Raw genomic sequence first — 17,962 nt, 5'->3', positions numbered from 1 at the left:
AACTTGACTTGCGTGGAAACTCCACATCTCAGGACATTCTTTTGGTTGTTCACCCAAACCACACACTGTTAACAGCTGTGCAGTATTTCACTCAGACTGCTTGGAGATTTTCTATTTTTTGTGTTGAGCTCTTTTCCAAAACCACTCATTAATAAAGTATTTGTGATCATGTGGCACTGATGGCAGAACAAAGCTTACTCCAGGCAGAGAGTGAGGGGCAGGAAGCAAAGAAAAGAAGGTGAAATGCAAAAGTCAAGGAGAAAAAAGCAAAAGGAGAAAGGAACAAAGGAAGAAAAAAGATGGATGTTTCAAAGGAGCCGAGTTAAGTAACGCTCTCTTTCCCGCTCTCTTGCACATACACACTCTGCATGCAGACTCCTCACCCCTCCCTCGCTCTTACTGTCTCCGCTGTAATGAGCTCCAGATGTGCTGCTAAGATGGGGGTGGGTGGGTGGGTGGGTGAGGGTGACGGGTGGAGGAGGAGCGGTGGTAATGGGGGAGCTGCCTTGTATGTCATGTGCTCATTCAAGTAGAGACGATGTCTGAGGGGACGCTGTCAGCCCTGATGGAGTTGCAGTCCAGGGCCTGGAGGCGAAACTGGGGGAGGAGGATGAAGAAGGGAAGCTGAGGTGGGGGTGGGTTGGGAGGTCAAAAAGATCTCCACATCTGGAATTACTTCGGGGCAGCCAGGCCCTGGCTGTGAAAGGTGAGCCTGGGCGCCTGGCAGGGGAGAGGGTGACAGGGGTCTGACACTGGACATCCCAAAGTCAGGGATCAGTGATCAGGAAAACAACCCAGAGCAAGAAATGAAATGGGTGAAAAGGAAAAAGAAAAACCCCTCCTTAAAAGTGACATACAAGTCAGGAAAACCCCTAAAATCTCATCAGTGAACCGTTTCTCTCCTTATGACTAACATTTGCTCTGCTCTGTAACTGTTTGACAGTGCCGGCTTGCATTGAAGATACTTGAATTATGAAAAACTACCCAAATTACTGTGTGTAAATGAAGATTTTCATTCTTATAAACAGTTTAAGGCCTGCATCCCACTGAGTTTTCTACAGATTCGTGCATAACAATAAGAATGAAGGAGATGTTGCAAACACCGTTCAACACATATGTAATGTTGCTGACACCACTAACGTAAAGGTTTAGGCAAAGTGTAAACTTATGCAAATGACAATTCGTTCGTTCGTTTCATACGATGGCACGCATGCCAATTTTTTTTTAAGTCCACCAAATTAAAACACTTCCTCATCAGCTACGGTTTCATTCAACCTGGCTTTTACAGTCTGGGAACACCATTCAAAGACCAGTATCAACTTATGTTTGTTGACAGTGAAGGTTATGAGGGGCAGGGAGAAGAAACACCTTGTTTAAGAGTCATACAGTTAAACAAGACCCGAGGGCCTCCATAGCAAGGACAAGATTTCGCCGCTCATAAATATCCTATTTTTAAGATGGAAATTTCAGGTTGTGGTAATCAGGAAAACACCCCTCCCCCAAGCCTATCCCCCACACAAAGCAGGAGGACCTTGGGGTTTCTCTGAAGGAGCATCTGTTCTCTGGTTGTAAATCTCTCTTTTTATGGGGTTTGCATGAGGTTCGTGATCAGTTTGCTTTCCAAATGGTCTCATCTATAAACACACTTATTCCTTATAATTCTTGAAGCATAATTCAAGGCTGACTGATCGTAGGCAGTATATTTTTGTTATAATAATCTGCAAGCGTAAAGACTCAGTCAGGAACTGTTTAAAGAAAGTGTTGGAAACCTGGAAAATATTGGAAAACAACTGTTTTCTCCCTTCTGATATGTGTTGAAACTGCAATTTTATTGCTTGAAACGCATGTTTATTCATATACAAGTTTTTTATTCTGTTACAAATAAAGGATATCATATGAAATTATCTACTGATTTTGGATTCAGAAATACATTAGCCTCTCCTTTATATTGGACTATTACATGAAATTCAAAATGTGTTGAAAATGTTTGTTTGTCAGTGGTATAAAATGGAAAGAAATGTGAAAAAAAATTTAAATTGTATAAATGTCAGAGGAAGTCATTGTCATTTTGTTGAAGACATAAAAAGAAAGAAAGTAGATGATCCCAATTATGGTGTGTAATTTTATCCAACACCATAGAAAAAGTGGGATTCCATGTAGTCCATATGAGTCTCCATTTAAGCAAGTTCTCTGACTGGAACTAACCCTCCATTTAAGTCACAATCACAAATGCAAAACTGTGCAGATATTTGGCTACAGCATCCAGTCTAGATGTCTTTTTGTGTGAACAAGAATTCAGTGATGCTGAGGAGAAAAAGAAAACTTGGCTTGGGGAAAATCCTGCCATCACACGCTTTTGCACTTTTGCACATTGGTACATTGATAGTAGTATACCATCATGGCTGCTCCAGAAAGAAAAGAATACTTCTTGATCCAGAGTATGTGGAATAATGTTCATCCCAGAGACAATGTCCTTCTCTGGGTCTGGGGGGTCTTGTAGTAGAGAGGGCTCCTTCCCTTCCCCTGGGATCCCCTAGCCTCTCAGTGTTTCAGTTGACTGTGGGCACCTGGTTCAAGCTGTACTCCTTGGCTTTGAGTCGCAGATTGGCAATGCTGTTGGCCATGTTCATTCCCTGGGATGTATTGGTGTTGGAGCAGGTGGGTGGGTAGGTAGCCATGGCACTGAGAGAGGAAGGAGGAAGAATAGGTGAAAAGTTACATCATCTGTGGATTACAGTATCACCTGCAGCTATGTAAATATGTAAAGAAACAAAAAAAACCTTTGAAACTAAATGTGACATCAACTACTCTGAAAGCTAAAATCCCTACAGGAACATGACCGGTGTTTTTGCATGTTTGTTGTCTAGGCACCAAGCTGGTGGTTATATTGTCTGTTAATAGCAGTATGTGAAACCTAATCAGCAGAAATCAGAAAGATAAGCAGAAAGATAATGACCCATATATATATATATATATATATATATATATATATATATATATATATATATGAGAGAAAGAGAAAGAGACTCTCTGTGGGCAATATTTTCTGCGGCACTCACGCTGCCACCATTGGATACCAGCTTAGGGATAATGCACAGTGAACTCTTGGCACTACAAAGCATTATTGCTACAAAGATTTCCCTGGCTGCAGCTGTAGGGTTTGACATTTTATACTCAGTTTCAGAACTGAGAATTACTGTAAATCATGACCAATGTAACCAGAGTCACAAAAATGTTGCCCAGGAGAGCGCTGTCATTCTGTGCGATGTTCATTATCTCGTGTAGTGTAGCACAGAGGGGTCATGGGGGTCAGTAGTGGATTTAATATGGTTTGTTTTCACATTATCACCTCTTCAGGAGGGTCACAGGATCTATCCCCAGCCCTCAAGTGCTGACAGAGGGGTTAGATGAGGGACAGGGAGAGGAAAATGGTGTTTTGATTCACCACAATTAGCTTAAAGTTAGATGTGTGCAACAGATTAAAGTTGCATATGAAGGGTAGAAGGCAAAGATGTAGAGAGTTTAAAAGGCAGAATGAAAATGTAGGAACAGAGGTCGATCTTTAACTCAGTATTACAGCATTTAAAGGTCACATTCACTCAACTTTCACTACAGTTATTAAAATGGAAAGACTACATGTACCTATTTTAGGCATACATGCTTGCCAGTCGTTTCTCCTGAAAACAAATAGATCAAGTTGTCATTGTGAATAACATTTTTTTTCATCATTTAAATATTTTCATTACATGCAAGATGTAGTACTTGGCTACTTAAGTATTTTTAAGTATATATATAACTCCAATATTTTCACTTGAGATTTCTTTATTGTCATAGTCTCTGGTTTAAGGTTTTCTTCTCTACAAAAGCAGAGTCCTTTACTTTAGTCAGGAACATCTAGTTTTAAACCAGTTTATACCATCACAAATTAAACGCTGCAGTCGAGACATTTACATTCACTACATTCATTTCTTGCAAGATTTTCCACTTTTGAGAGGTGCCAGTAAGACACTTACAAAACATTAGTCTACACATACCTAGAACAATATATAAAATGTTTGAGTATAATATTTTTTGAATATACAATTTGTTATTTCAAAAAACGTTTTTTTTTTTTTTGTTTTTTTTTTAAAGAAGGTTTACACGAATGAATTTGAACATTTGGGTTTACAGTGTAATCGTTCAGAGACAGTCAGGACGGCACTGTCAACACAATCTGGCTTTAGATTATTGTGCGATATTATTTCATATTCAGTGCTATAGAAATGAAGTGGAAATTTTTTCCGCCTGATTGTTCATCAACGAGAAATAAATGGACAGGCCAGACATTTAGGGATGTATAGACTTCTAATAGTTTAAGCTGAAGAGACTTTTTTTTATAAAAAGGAAATGACTTTCAAGAAGTAAATTTGGAAGTAAAATGCAGGTAAATATTTATGTGTTCATGAAGATTAAATTTGGGTTAATGGTGATTTTTTTTAATACTTGTATATATTTTTAATCTGCCATTACTTTATTTTTATTTTTTAACAAATCCTTTAAAAAGAAGATTAAACTCATCAGTAGTTTAGTCTGCTTTTATTATTAAAGACTAAACTTTTCCTTTATCTCTAGATTGTTCCACGTTGGTTCACATTTGCTAAGGATTTGTAATAACCTAAAGCTCAGTTTCAAACAAATGCACTGGGTGATTCAGTCCTTTTAATTAGAAATTAATTTTAGTGATTAATCAGCTTCTGAGACCTTGTGTATGTGTGATTTGGTCATATTAAAGTGTGCATGTTCATTGTAATAGATGAGCATGTCACATTTGAAAAGCAGAGAGTTGTTTTATTTGCTGTTTATTTATCTGTCTGTTTGTTGTTCTGTCTGTCAGCAAGCTTACCCAAAAGCAATCAGACTGAATTAATTGAAACTTGGTGCAGATGTTCATCATTTTGTTTAAGGCTGCACAAGAGGACATGGGACGTTTAACTGTTTTCTATTAAAGCTCTGCGGCATGGAGGCATTAGATGCATGCGGCTTTGGATACACAGAATATGCTGCAGCAGTGAGCCTTAGTTTGTCTGCATGGACAATTAGACAAAAAGAAAAATAACATTGTTTTACTATTCGAAATGCACAAGGCATCGCTGTTGGTGTAGAAATATAGTTTGAATGGACAGTGTGTGTGTGTGTGTGTGTGTGTGTGTGTGTGTGTGTGTGTGTGTGTGTGTGTGTGTGTGTGTGTGTGTGTGAACTGTCTGAGGTATAAGTCTGCTTGAGTTCAGGATCACAGGAGATGAAAACTTTTAGCGGAACAATGAAAAGTATGTGCAGGTAGGAGAGGAGGAAATTAAACAATAACAGAACGCAGCATCTGTGTGTGTGTGTGTGTGTGACAGAGAGAGAGAGAGAGAGAGAGAGAGAGAGAGAGAGAGAGAGAGAGAGAACTGTTACGGTGATGTTACTGCTCGTGTTAGTGGTTATTTCTTCTGGCTTTTTATACTTTCCCCACCTTCCTTTCTTTCTTCCCTTTTTCTGGGAAAAAGGAAAGATTTCTTGGGAAATTGCTAATAAATGGAAGTCCTTCTCTAAACTGAGAAAATGAATTCCATTTGTATTCAAAGTAGGCTTTGTGCACAGAATGTGGCTGCAAGATTATTAAGTGATGTTCGAGGGGACTATACCTGTAGGGCGCAGCACTCCCCCAAGATAGGTAGTCGTTGGGGCGAGGTGCAGGGCGAGGCACAATTGGCTGCTCCACTGCCGTCACATCTCCTGAGTAAGATTTGAGGAGCGAGGCATTTTTGCTGGCCAGCATAGCTCTCTCATTCCTGCGGAACTTAGCTCTCCTGTTCTGAAACCACACCTGCAAAGTCAAAGGACAGAGCACATTGTTTGTCTTTTAGTCATCGCTTTTTAATCTCAATGACTATGAAAGCACTGCTCCTTTAATCCAAACATAACATACATATATGTATATCAAAAATAAGATGTAGCCACTAGATATGAAGCCATTGCTGAAGAGTCATACTGCAGTCTCTTCCTGTTAAAGAACCAATGAGAAGAGAATTCTTCCTTTGCATTGGTTTTGAGATTTGGTGTTATATAAATAAAGCTAAACTCAATTGAATACAGCTGAAAGAGTTGTATTCAAGCTTTTTTCTCATTGAAAAAGCTTCAACTTCTCACAGCAAAATTTCAACCATAGTTAATAGATTTATTCAACGGGTTATTATGATTTCATTAGCTAAATACACACATACCAACCAGTATGCCAGTGGTCCTGCTTAAATATTTCTGACACTGATTCGATATCAGGCTTTAAAGAAAGCCTTCCCTAATATACTTTTAGCTCCACTTTCTCGTCCACATATAAAGTAAACTCTGACTACAATAAAACAACATGGTGATGCCCAAAATGCCAAAATTTCAGTTTTTTCCAGACTATTAATATTTATAGCTCGGGCACAGCACTGTGAAGTATGAGGAACTATGGTGAGTCTTTCCAGACTCATTGGTCTTTTTTTTTTTTTTGTATTGACCAAAATGTTGGTCAATTAAGCAAGAAGTTTTTTTTTAATATACTTTAAGTTTTGACCTTGAAAGCTGGTAATGTGTCAGAAACCTCTATCTTTATAGTCTGGGCACATTCATAGAATTTCATAATTCTCCATGTAATCACCAACTTTGTGGCCTGCTCAACAAACCGCATTTTATCTCTAACCATGCAGTGAAATAGAAGCTCTAAATGTTTCTCGTGCTCACTGTGTCCGAAGTAAGATGGGGTGTTTTTTGTGGTATCCTACAACAGTTTGCAGTCAAATATGCTAAAATTTCTCAGTCAGCACTGAATTAAGTCGTATGACATCAGTAAGAAAAAGAGGTTTTATATGGTGTCTCACACTCACAGTTTCACTTGTGAGAGAAAATTCTGAGCTGTTGGTAAAAGCTCTAAAATAAAGAAAGTCATCCTCAGACATGTGTTCTCATACCCAGATCAGGATATAATGGCAACTCAGTAACTTTGCTTTTTGAATGGCCTAACAAGTGCTTCATACATGCACTCCATGGACCATATTACACTCCACTATTATTTACAGGGATAATCAACGTTTTGATTTTGTCTGAAGATCTATAGAAATCCCTTGAAGCTACGATTGGTCAGTGTAACAGATATTTTCAGATATTTTTAAATATCGATCTATCATTATGGATTTTTTTTAAATAGTTGTGTCTCACTCTTCAACACCTTTTAAACACAAGAAAGCTCATTTTCTACATTCTGTACACAAACAGCAATTAATGTCAATTAAAAGACAAACACAGTATAAAAGAAATGCTTCATGTCTATTAAATTGTAGTAAAATATTTACCCATAAAGGAGCAGATCCATAAAGACCACCTAAACTCTTGTCTCCAATCCAAATATCTAGTCTAATGTCTAAAATGACCATGCGTCCACACGCTCTCGCTCGTGTGTCCATGCTTCATCTGTAGTTCACCTCTTTCCGTCCTTATCACCCCCCACCAGCAGAACCATCTCATTAAGTAGACGATGACTGAGGTGGAGGATGCTGATGTTTTTCCTTACTCTGAAACTGAGTTCATTATTATAAGTTGTATGCACTCAGAGGGGCTTGCTGACGCACTGCCTCAGGAATTACCCAAAGTCTTTTATCAAAGCATTTCTGCATTGCTCTCTGCTACACATTAATCACAGATGTGCTGCTTGTCTCACTCCCAGATCACTATTTCCTCTTTCCCTCTCACTCTGGCCACAGAATAAATACTTTCATTGTTTTGTATAAAGATAGCACTGATTTGTTTATAGACACTGTATATATCAATACCTGCAAGAAATGCACGTGTTTAATTATTAGTCATAAGTCACGTGTTTCTAGGGCAAACCTAAGTGCATTTAAGAAAAAATGTTTTCTTGTTTATAAGTGAAGAGTGGCAGATTATCCAGTACAACAAAGAGAAAACCAACAAACACTGGTCATAAAGCTGTGAGGACAAAGAATGAGCTGAGTGTGACGTTTGCATTTACATAAATGTCATCTCAGAGTCTGCTGTCTGAACTGGGGCTGCTGAACGTACGGCTAATTACCTTAAAGTTGATCGCCTGTGTGACAGCTATAAACTCAATGACATTTACATGTTTTGTAATTAATAAAAACATTTATAATTATGTTTTTTTTAATCCATCCATTTTCTTTACTACTTTTCCACCTAAGGGACATAGAGGAAGGAGACATAATGTGAGCGATAGGATACGTCTTGCCCATCTCCAGTCCATCGTAGACAGTCAACCACCCGCTCTCACTTTCACACCTTTGCCCAAATGAGAACCATCTTATCATATTCAACATGCATGTTTAAGGTCTTTGGGAAGCAATCAATGAACACTCATAGTCTACACAGGAAGGCCCCAGCAGACCACAAAGTTCACACCAAAAACCTTCTTGCTTGTGAGGTTACCTGTTAACCACTACACCACAGTACCATTTTTTAAATATGCAAATCATAATATCAGTCAAGCTGCTGTAGGACAGAATCTATTACCAAAGGACTGATTGACAATAATTCAAATTGTAGTTGATCTTTGAACGCTTTTTCTCTTATTGCATTCATGCAAATTATTTTGTGGTGAAATATATAACGAAAAAATTATAACGCAACATAATAAAACACATCATTTCTAATTCAGTATGTTAGACTTATATGACACGCTGGAATACAACACATGCTTCATGAACAGAAATGCAGACTATCAGATGTTCGGTGCACGCAAGTGTGTGTCTGGATGAAAAATCCTTCATGAATTCAAAACTTTTACTAACAACTGGAAACATTCATTTTACGAGACCCATTTCAGAACACTATACATCCCAGTTTGTATCTGTTTTTGTGGCGTTCATATCAAAGTCAGTAGTTCATTCTCCCGCTGACAGCATCGTATTTAGCAGCCCTTTTGTTGCAGCACTTGTGTGTTTTACACATTTTGTAAACAACTGAGGAAATTAAACATCATTACATGCACTTTTCTAATCACGGTCGGTTCACTGGGGAGTTTTTGCAAACTGCTAACAGACTTTACAGTATCAGTAATTATCTAAAAGATCACTCTGGCATGATAAGAGATATTTGTCAGCTCTTATCAGTTTAGTTCAACACAAAATCTAAAGCTGTTAATGACTTTTGCCTATTAGGAAGGATTAATAACCAAATACACTAAGTTAAAAGCTAACAGATGATTTGACGCTGTGAGGAGTCGTGCTGTTTGTGTGACCGCGTGCACTGCAGTTTCCTATTAAAACTTTTCAGCTTAGTCAAATATTCATTTAATATGTTCTATTTTAAGATTTGTATCATATAAGTTCATATCTGTATATTAACAGAAAGTTATTTATTTTATATCTGACTTATTCTGGTACAACACTAATTTCAAATCTCATAAGTGCATTTGTTGTTTCTCTCTTTACCTAAGTTAGAATCTAGCCAACAGTTCAATCAAATGTTCAAATAACAGGAGAATCAAATGTCAAGGAATCAGTATTTGTCGAAATAAAAGTATCAGAATGTGGAATTATTACTGAAGGTTTATAATCTCAGGAAAACATCTTTTCTTCTTTTTTGCCACGTAGCATTGAAGCCACCTTCCTGTGGCAATACATTTTTCGTACCTGCACTCTAGCCTCGGTGAGGTTGACCCGGCGAGCCAGATCTTCTCTGACGAAAGCATCGGGGTAGTGTGTCCTCTCAAACACCCTCTCCAGAGCTTGGAGCTGGCTGCTGTTGAAGGTGGTCCTGTTCCTGCGCTGCTTCCTCTTCTTCTTCTCCTCTGTGTTCATCTGTTCATCTGCACAAAGAGGAAGAAGGAACTTTATGAATCAGAGGAACAGCTTCGTTCTGCTCAAGCATTACCCAAAAAAAATCAAACGACTATATAATTACAGTTATAATTGCAATTAACTATAAGTGTAATTGTAACTGTTATATTGTTATATAAATACAGCAGGAAGCATTGTCTGCATTGACACACAACCGCTACTGCAGACTGTAAGACAGTTTGAGTCACAAATTAAAATGAATAAAACTGATCGATTGATCGATAGATAGCCAGATAGATACACTACCACTTAAAGACTGATGATTGAGGTCAACAAGTTGAGGTTTGTTTCTGCCCAGTTAGAGCAGAAGGTCATTTAATAAGTTTAATACGCAAAGAACGACACAACGTATCATAGCTCTACATTTTACTAGAGGAAGACTTGACTTATTAACAGTACCTTTTGTGGTTTATCCTTATCATTATTTTCTTGTAAACAAACAATGTTTATATATAAAACTATATATTATGTATGAATATTTACCCTCATAGAAAGTACGATTTCTTTTAAAAAGCTGTGAAATAATTTCTGGATCTGCAGAAACACGTCACTTGGCTCTTCACCTAACTAATTAGCACACAAGCCAAAAACAAAAGTAACAGAATCACTTTGGCAAAGCTGAATGTGTAATTCATTATGGAAGAGCTCCATGTGCTCAGTCTGATAGTTCCCGCTGGGTGAAATCAGTGTTGGTGAATTGTGGCTGCACAACAGGACCACAAACTAATACTTTCACACAGAAAAATAAGGCTGTGATCTAAAGTGTTCCTAATTACATCCACACATACACACAGTCTGTAGTTATGTGCACACACATATGCAAAGGTAGGACGTTGCTCAATACACTCAAGTGTTTCATGCTACTTAGCAGTAATAACATTTTGAGAGATTTCAGTCAACTGAGACAAAAAGAATCATTTGGGTTTTTGCTGCTACAGATTTTGTGTCTCTGATTGGGATTTTGTATTCAGCACATTCGTTTTGTTGGGATAGTAGTTCTTTTTAAATGTGTTATTCTTTATTTTGGGGTTACACGAAATCCATAAACTTTATCTAATGAACCAGAATGGCAAATATTGGCCGTGTTTCTGGAAACATCTGTGTGTATTTTTTTAATGTAAAAATCATTAAGTAGAACTTTTATTGCAGCACTTTTTACAGACCAGTTTTTCTCTGAGCTTTCAGTCACATGCTCTGGAAATTTTGTGGAATACATTAAAAATTAAAAGTTATTCACAACATTCATCCATCGGGTAATGTGTTACCTGATGGAGCTGGCTGCTGTTGAAGAAAAAGTTTTACTTTTGAAAATTTCCACTTCTTGGAATCTTTATTTAAGTCTATAGAAACTACTTCAACTTTCATGCTCATTTACAGTTTTATGCACTTTTTAAAAAAAGATTTCTGGAGCATGTTTGTTAGTAGAAATATGAACTTTCAGCCAAACACGGGATATTGTTGTTGTATTGATTCATTTTTCGCACACACTCCTGGCAGTGTGTCAAACATTACTCGATCGTCAAGTAACCTGTTTGTTTAGCTGTCAACATTTCTTCTAAGAGTTGCTGTCAGTCGATTGGCAAAAAACCCCAAATGTAAACTTGTTCACCTGCTGGAATCGAAAATGGAGCCCTTAAAATAAAAAGTGATGTCTGTCTGTAACTCTTAATGAATTTATTTCAGTCAAGCTGACCACAAAGTGTTTTCTTCTGCTGCTCCATACAAAGGATTTTTACAGGCCTATACATTAAAAATAGCAAGAGGAAAAAAGCAAAGACAGAAAAATAATTTGTTGTAAATAAAAAAAAATGTATTCTTGTGTGAATTTATGATTTTTTTATGTCCATATTTTTCACTTTACTTGCTTCAGATTTTGATCGTGTGCTGCTGTTGACCCGATTATTTGTTTTACTGCTGCAACCAAATGTCTCATTTGTTTTGTTTGACTGAATCTTCACCTTTATTTCTGGATCGAGACTCAGAAGCTGAAACCATGAACAGTTATAAGTACAAATAATTATGATTTTTATGGTTGCAGTACACAGCGTTTAAACACAATTGCTACTGAAGGCTGTAAGACAGTTTGAGTCACAAATAGATGTGTGTGTGTATGTGTAGGTGGGGTGGGGTTGCTGAAGGGTTGGAGTGACAATGTTCATTTTGGTTTCTTTGAGCCCTTTAAATTGGTTCTACTTCACATTTGAGGCCAACCCATAAACTGAGGAGGAGAGTGCAAAGATGCTTCATTAACTAAAACAAATCCATGAAGTGATATTTTATTCCTTAAGTGCTTGAAAGTAATAAAAAGCAGTAGCTATTGTATTCATATTTTTGCCTTTATTTTATGCGCTAAATGCCTTAAAAATACCTTAAACCTAAAACTACAACTACCCCCATCCTTTGCTCTTCTTCTTCATAATCCAGTTAATCAGACTGGCCTTGTGACCTTTTGTGGGCATCCTGCCACCATGAGGTTTAAGCCAATAGATTTTACTAACGACATCTTCATTTCATTTCTATTGAAAATAAAACGTAAATCTTGGAAGGAAGGACTGAATCCACAACGAGAGTAGTTTATGCAAGTATAAGTAGTTTCATGACTTCTCCAGGCCTGTTTTTTGCTTTTTCACGTTTTAATCTCACAAAGAACAATGACCATGTTGCAGTACCACAGACAAAAACAAATAACCTCATTAATTTACATGAAAATGTGTGTGCCTATTTTCTTTCTTTCTTTTTTCAAAAATATTTAACATAGCTACAGCACCAAAGTTTCTTAGAAGTGATTACAGCAGCTCTGCAGACACCACGGTCCACAGTTTTGGGCTGAAACTCTGTTTATTAAATGGAAAAGAACAAATTGCAGTAAACTGGAGTTGTAAAGGCCACACATGGCAAACCAACGACCGCATACAGCTTTCTCACCAGAAACCAGCGTTTGCGCGTCTCCAGGCTGAGAGTTAAGGAGCAAATCGTGACGCCCTTCCCGCCGACTTTACAACCGGAGAAAAGTGGACAGCAAATAAGATCTGTCAGAACCTAAATGTGCGTCTAAACTTTCATTTAAACATATAGGAATTAAATGTTATTATATAACTTAAATTAAACATTTTGACTGCTAAATAACACTTTTAGGGCGATTCAGCAATAAAAAAAAATAAAATCAAAAGGTTTGTAGGCCTGTATAAAAAAGGTATTTATTTACAGTATTCTATCGGACTTCATTTTTAGATTTTAAATAAAAAAAATATGACAGGACAGAGGACAGTCCACACAAAACGGAATCCACGCAGGTATTTTTAACAGTACTTGTATACAATTCTAAATTTTAAAGCGTATTTAAAAACTATCAATTCCACGCGAGTTTTCTTCGTGGAATAAAATATTTGGAAACCTTCATGGGTCCAAATGCCGTCACGTAGAGGTTTATTGAGAACGCAGGCACAAATAGCTTTTTAAAAAACTCAGCTTCCCGAAAAGACTCATTCATTTAATAGATCGTGCAGCGCCTGGGCAGCGGTTTGGTGTCGCACAGCTTTTAATTAACCCTCCAGGGTGATGTTTAAAACAGCAAATCAAAGCCATCGCCATCATCAGCGCCATCATCAGCACCATCATCATCCTTCTGGCAGCTTCAAGTGTGGTCAACACGTGGGACTATAGATTGATCTCATTAGCAGCGATCAGTGAAAGTCAATTAGTCCTGCTGCCAAGACAAATTCGTTAGAGGGGACCTGATTCCTAACTAAAAGTGTAGTTGGCAATTTTTTGTTATTTTATTTGGATTTTTATTAAATTTTGCGGACGCCCAAGCAAATAATGGACATCTGTGCAAAGTTTTTTTTTAAACGTGGACTAAAAATGTTTCAAATGTTTGAATCAGTTGTTGCCTATAATAATAATAATAATAATAATAATAATAATAATAATGTACTTGCGTAATAATTCAGATCATAATGTTAAACTTGCTCAAGTCTGATTTCTTGTTTAATGCAATAAAAGCCGGAAAACTAGCACTACAGTTTTTACTCATCACTCTAAAACATTTGTTTTCTAAATCCGATCGATTCGTTCCTTCTGTGGTTTGTCAGAGTCACGTTTCCACAAATTAAGAGCTGATGAGATGCTGTTATTTGATTCTTTAATTGTCGGAACGAGGACACGCGCGGTAATTATGACAAATGACTAGGCTCCGATATTCTGAAAGTGTTTGACAGGCTGAAAATAACCGTAGATTAACGACGTGACCCCGCCACTTCCTCCTCCATATTTCTCACAGACGATTTTTTAGCCTTTAAAAATAACAATAACACTCATTAAAGGCTATAACGTTTGTGTCAACTTCTCCAAATGGCCCTCTGAGCAGAAAAAGAGGAGGGGGGAGAAGGGAGCGTTTATTTACTCTCTCAGCGGTGAGGTGGAGAGGACGTGCAGTGGCATTTTTTTTATTTATTTATCTATTTGTATTTGTTTGTTTGCGCTGAATTTATCCAGGTTCTTGTCGGCTTCGGCAGTGACGTATACCAAAAGAAAAGTTGGAAATGTTAACCTCGATTCTCACAGTGGAATTCCAACGGCAGCCCAGGGATTAGATCCCGCCTCTGTAGTGTCAAAGATATCGGCTTCATTTTTGCACACCCAGCGGGGATGAGGCCTTGTTTAAAATGTTTTCTAATAAAAATTGTGATAGGGCTATGCAAATATTCACAAAGCATAAGTCACACCTGCGCACGTCTACATGACTCAGTCTGTTTTCAAAATTCATTATTGGTGTTTTCTTCTTAAATGTAGGGCAAAACAAAGCGCCCTGCTGAGGTCAACAGTCGTGGGGAAAAGATTTATTACTCCGAAGTTAGACTTGTAAGGAGACTTCACTGACCATGTCCACCATCAGCATCATACTTCACTGACATCAGAGTGTTAATGGTAAATTAATGGTCATTTTGAGGGGGAGACCGTCAGGGATGATGCATTGCCAAAACTCACTAGAAGATTCCTTCCATGCGCGCGGCTTTTCGCAGAGCTCCGTTCGTGCGGTCTGCGCGCGGACGCTCGCCAGCAAGTCATGAAAAGAAACACGTTTCGTTTTCAGCCTGTCAAGAGAACTACTTTTGTCTGCGATTTGATTTGTTTCCAAGAAATGATGAATGATAACTTGGGATATCAACAGGGGCTAAAACAGTTCGCTGAGGATTATTTCAAATAATAAGAAAAAAACGTGTTATTTTGAGCTTCGTCCCATCCTTTTAAAACATGTTTTTCATCAGCATTTCACTTACTTTCCTGCTGGGTCGTGTCGCTCCCGCTAGTCAGCCCCGGAGATTCCAGCATATTTCTCCCCGTCTCCCCGACGCTCTCGTCTGCCTGGGTACCGACCATTTCCCCGGCCTCTTCCAGATCCAACAGATGGCTGACTGAGAAGTTCTTTTTGGCTTGCAAGTTGTCCAGGTTAGACGTGATTGGGCTCTCCAGGCGGTTTGGTATCGTAGCTTGCCTGTCCATTACATGTGCATAGCTAGAAGTCATGACGCAAGTGGGAACCAGCGGAAAAAAAGAGAGCGGTAATAAGAAAGAGAAGCGCAAGTGAGCCAAGTAGATCCGTGCATGCAGAAAGCACTAGCAGCGCCTCTAGAAAAACACAGCCAGATAAAAACTCGGGACTTCCGAGCAGAGGGTGGATCTGTTCACATCCAAATCAGCAACGGAGTTCTCAAACGAACTTGTTCCTGCTTTCCCCACTAAATCTTTTTACAGCCAATACATCCAGCAGTACGAGTCAGAGAAGAAAATGACCGACCCGTGTTCGTCCAGTCGCGTTTTTTTTTTCAATTTCAAGAAATCATATAAGAAGAAGAAGAAGACGTTCTCTTCCTCCTCGGTTTGAGCCACATATGAGCAGGAAGAGTGGCCGCTGCTGCTGATGACGACCAGATGCGTAAAGTTCTGTGTGCGCACAAATCTGGCTCAGCTGCAGCTAGAGGCACGGAGGCAGGACGTTACCGCCTCACCTTCAGGCTAGCTTCTCTCTCTCTCTCTCTCTCTCTCTCTCACACACACACACACACACACACACACACACACACACACACACACACACACACACACACACACACACACACACACACAGCTGGAAAGAGAGACTTGCTGCACTACGAAAGTGGGCCGATTTTCAACCGCACTCTTAATAAGAAGTCCGTAATTGCGTGCTAACGCTTTTGCTGTGTCTGACGTTTTTCATGACCCCACCACCCTCTTCCCCCTTCAGCTGAAAACATCACATCAGCAGCATCGACAGCCCGCCTGGTGTTGGCCGTTTTTCTCTGATAAACCTCAGCTTGAGAGTCCTTACGGGGGATGCAGGAGGCAGCAGAGTGTGAAGGGAGGCACGCTGTTATCTTTGTGTGCTGATAAACCCACTCTGAATGTCCTGCGGTGTGCCACCAGTTAAATCAACCATAACCAGTGCCAGTCAGTCTATCCACAGGATTGTCCGCATGAGTGCTGGCTGAGCTAGAGAAATGATAGAAGCAAATTACAGGGCGACTATGGCACCAACCATCCATTCTTTTACATTTAGATTTGAAACTGAAAACCGTTCCTTAAACTACAAACTAATTACCAAGGCCAGCGAGAGGTCCCACAAACATCACTCGAAAGTGTATTTTTTATAATAGTGATAGTTGTTTGTATTTTATCGTGATTTTTAACAATGTTTTATTCTTCATTTTGTAGATCGCGAAAAAGAAACGCACGAGTTTTACATTTCTTGACAGTGTATTTATTTGTATGTTACACGTGATGTTCCTGCCACTAAATACATTCTAAAAACAAAAGAAAAAACAAACAAATTTTTTTTAAAAATTTTTTGGGTCAACCCACACTTTGTTAGTGCATCTACAAATGTGTTTAGTGGGCACCATGTCTAATCCTTGGTTATCTATATACAGGCACTTGAATAGGCACTGAACTGTCTGGCCTTTAAAGAAATTGAAAAAAAAGGAATTTTTTCACAATTTTTTTAAACTTTATAATTGCAAAATATGCAAAAATCTACATGAGCTGCACTTAAAAAATGCAGATCCCATTCAATACATTGATGAATTGTTTTACATGACATCCTGTTCACAAATATTGTCCAGGATCTAATATATTAATTTACCAGCCAACCAGAGCCTGACAGCCCTCCCCTGATAGCTTCATGATAGTTTTACCTCTGTCATCACACCATTAAAATATTACACCAGACTAGGATTTTCAGGTACTTTTACAAATTCCCCTTCCAGTCCATAGCTGAATGCTGAACTGATGGCCTTAAACAGTTTCAGTTTCACTGGTGCCAGAAAATTTTTGATATGTAATACAAGGCAAAAATTCTGATTATCAGCTGTAATCTTTTCAAAGCATTGAAAATTAAAGTCAGAAATTCTGGATACAGACCAAAAGACATATCGAGGCGTGTTATATGAAAAGGTAAAGACCATACAAGTATCAAAGCGTGAGTCTAAATGATCCCCCGTGAGGAAGAACCTGGCAACGGTCAGAAGGAAAAACTCCCTTTTTTTAGAGAAGTGAGATGAAATAAGAGACAGACGGAGAAAAAACAGGAGCATAGCTAGGCCACAAACAAACACACAAACAAAAAAGAAAGAAATACAATGTGAATTTATTGAATTTCCTCAAACTGGAGATCTGGGGGGGATTTCCATGTTTCAAATCAGCTAAGGATGAAACAGCCTGAGTATGAAAAAAAGCAGTAAGAATCATTTATACTGGTACTAGAATCGTAGGGGATTACCAGCACATTTGCCAGTTCTTTCTTTCTTTCTTTCTTTCTTTCTTTCTTTCTTTCTTTCTTTCTTTCTTTCTTTCTTTCTTTCTTTCTTTCTTTCTTTCTTTCTTTCTTTCTTTCTTTCTTTCTTTCTTTCTTTCTTTCTTTCTTTCTTTCTTTCTTTCTTTCTTAGATAAAATATAGTGGAGTGAAATCTAGAAAAGCATGAAATGCTTTGGTTATTGACTCCTGTCTCATACACAAGCTAGAGGTTAGCTGACTGAGGGAGGTTGAGGGATGAAATGGAAGGAGCTAATGT

General features: G+C 38.3%; 1 protein-coding gene across 3 annotated transcripts; it reads right to left on the bottom strand.

Annotated features, from left to right (window-relative positions):
* Positions 1–1,793: 1,793 nt before the first annotated feature.
* Positions 1,794–15,984, bottom strand: prrx1b (paired related homeobox 1b). 3 transcript variants are annotated; one of them, XM_080887567.1, is made up of 5 exons: positions 15,155–15,984; positions 9,669–9,844; positions 5,667–5,848; positions 3,350–3,404; positions 1,794–2,682 (listed from the first exon to the last, which is right to left on the bottom strand). In XM_080887567.1, exons 1-5 carry the CDS (start codon positions 15,399–15,401, stop codon positions 2,542–2,544), a joined length of 801 nt encoding a protein of 266 aa, XP_080743693.1. In that variant the 5' UTR covers positions 15,402–15,984; the 3' UTR covers positions 1,794–2,541. The 3 variants fall into 3 exon arrangements, with proteins under 3 accessions (XP_080743693.1, XP_080743692.1, XP_080743691.1); XM_080887566.1 differs by lacking the exon at positions 3,350–3,404 and adding an exon at positions 3,643–3,677 and having other exon boundaries at positions 15,155–15,970; XM_080887565.1 differs by lacking the exon at positions 3,350–3,404 and having other exon boundaries at positions 15,155–15,931.
* Positions 15,985–17,962: the final 1,978 nt, after the last annotated feature.

This window comes from Rhamphochromis sp. 'chilingali', assembly GCF_963969265.1.
Source record: "Rhamphochromis sp. 'chilingali' genome assembly, chromosome: 7".
NCBI classification, from domain to species: Eukaryota; Metazoa; Chordata; class Actinopteri; order Cichliformes; family Cichlidae; genus Rhamphochromis; species Rhamphochromis sp. 'chilingali'.
This window is presented reverse-complemented; position numbering and strand designations above follow the sequence as displayed.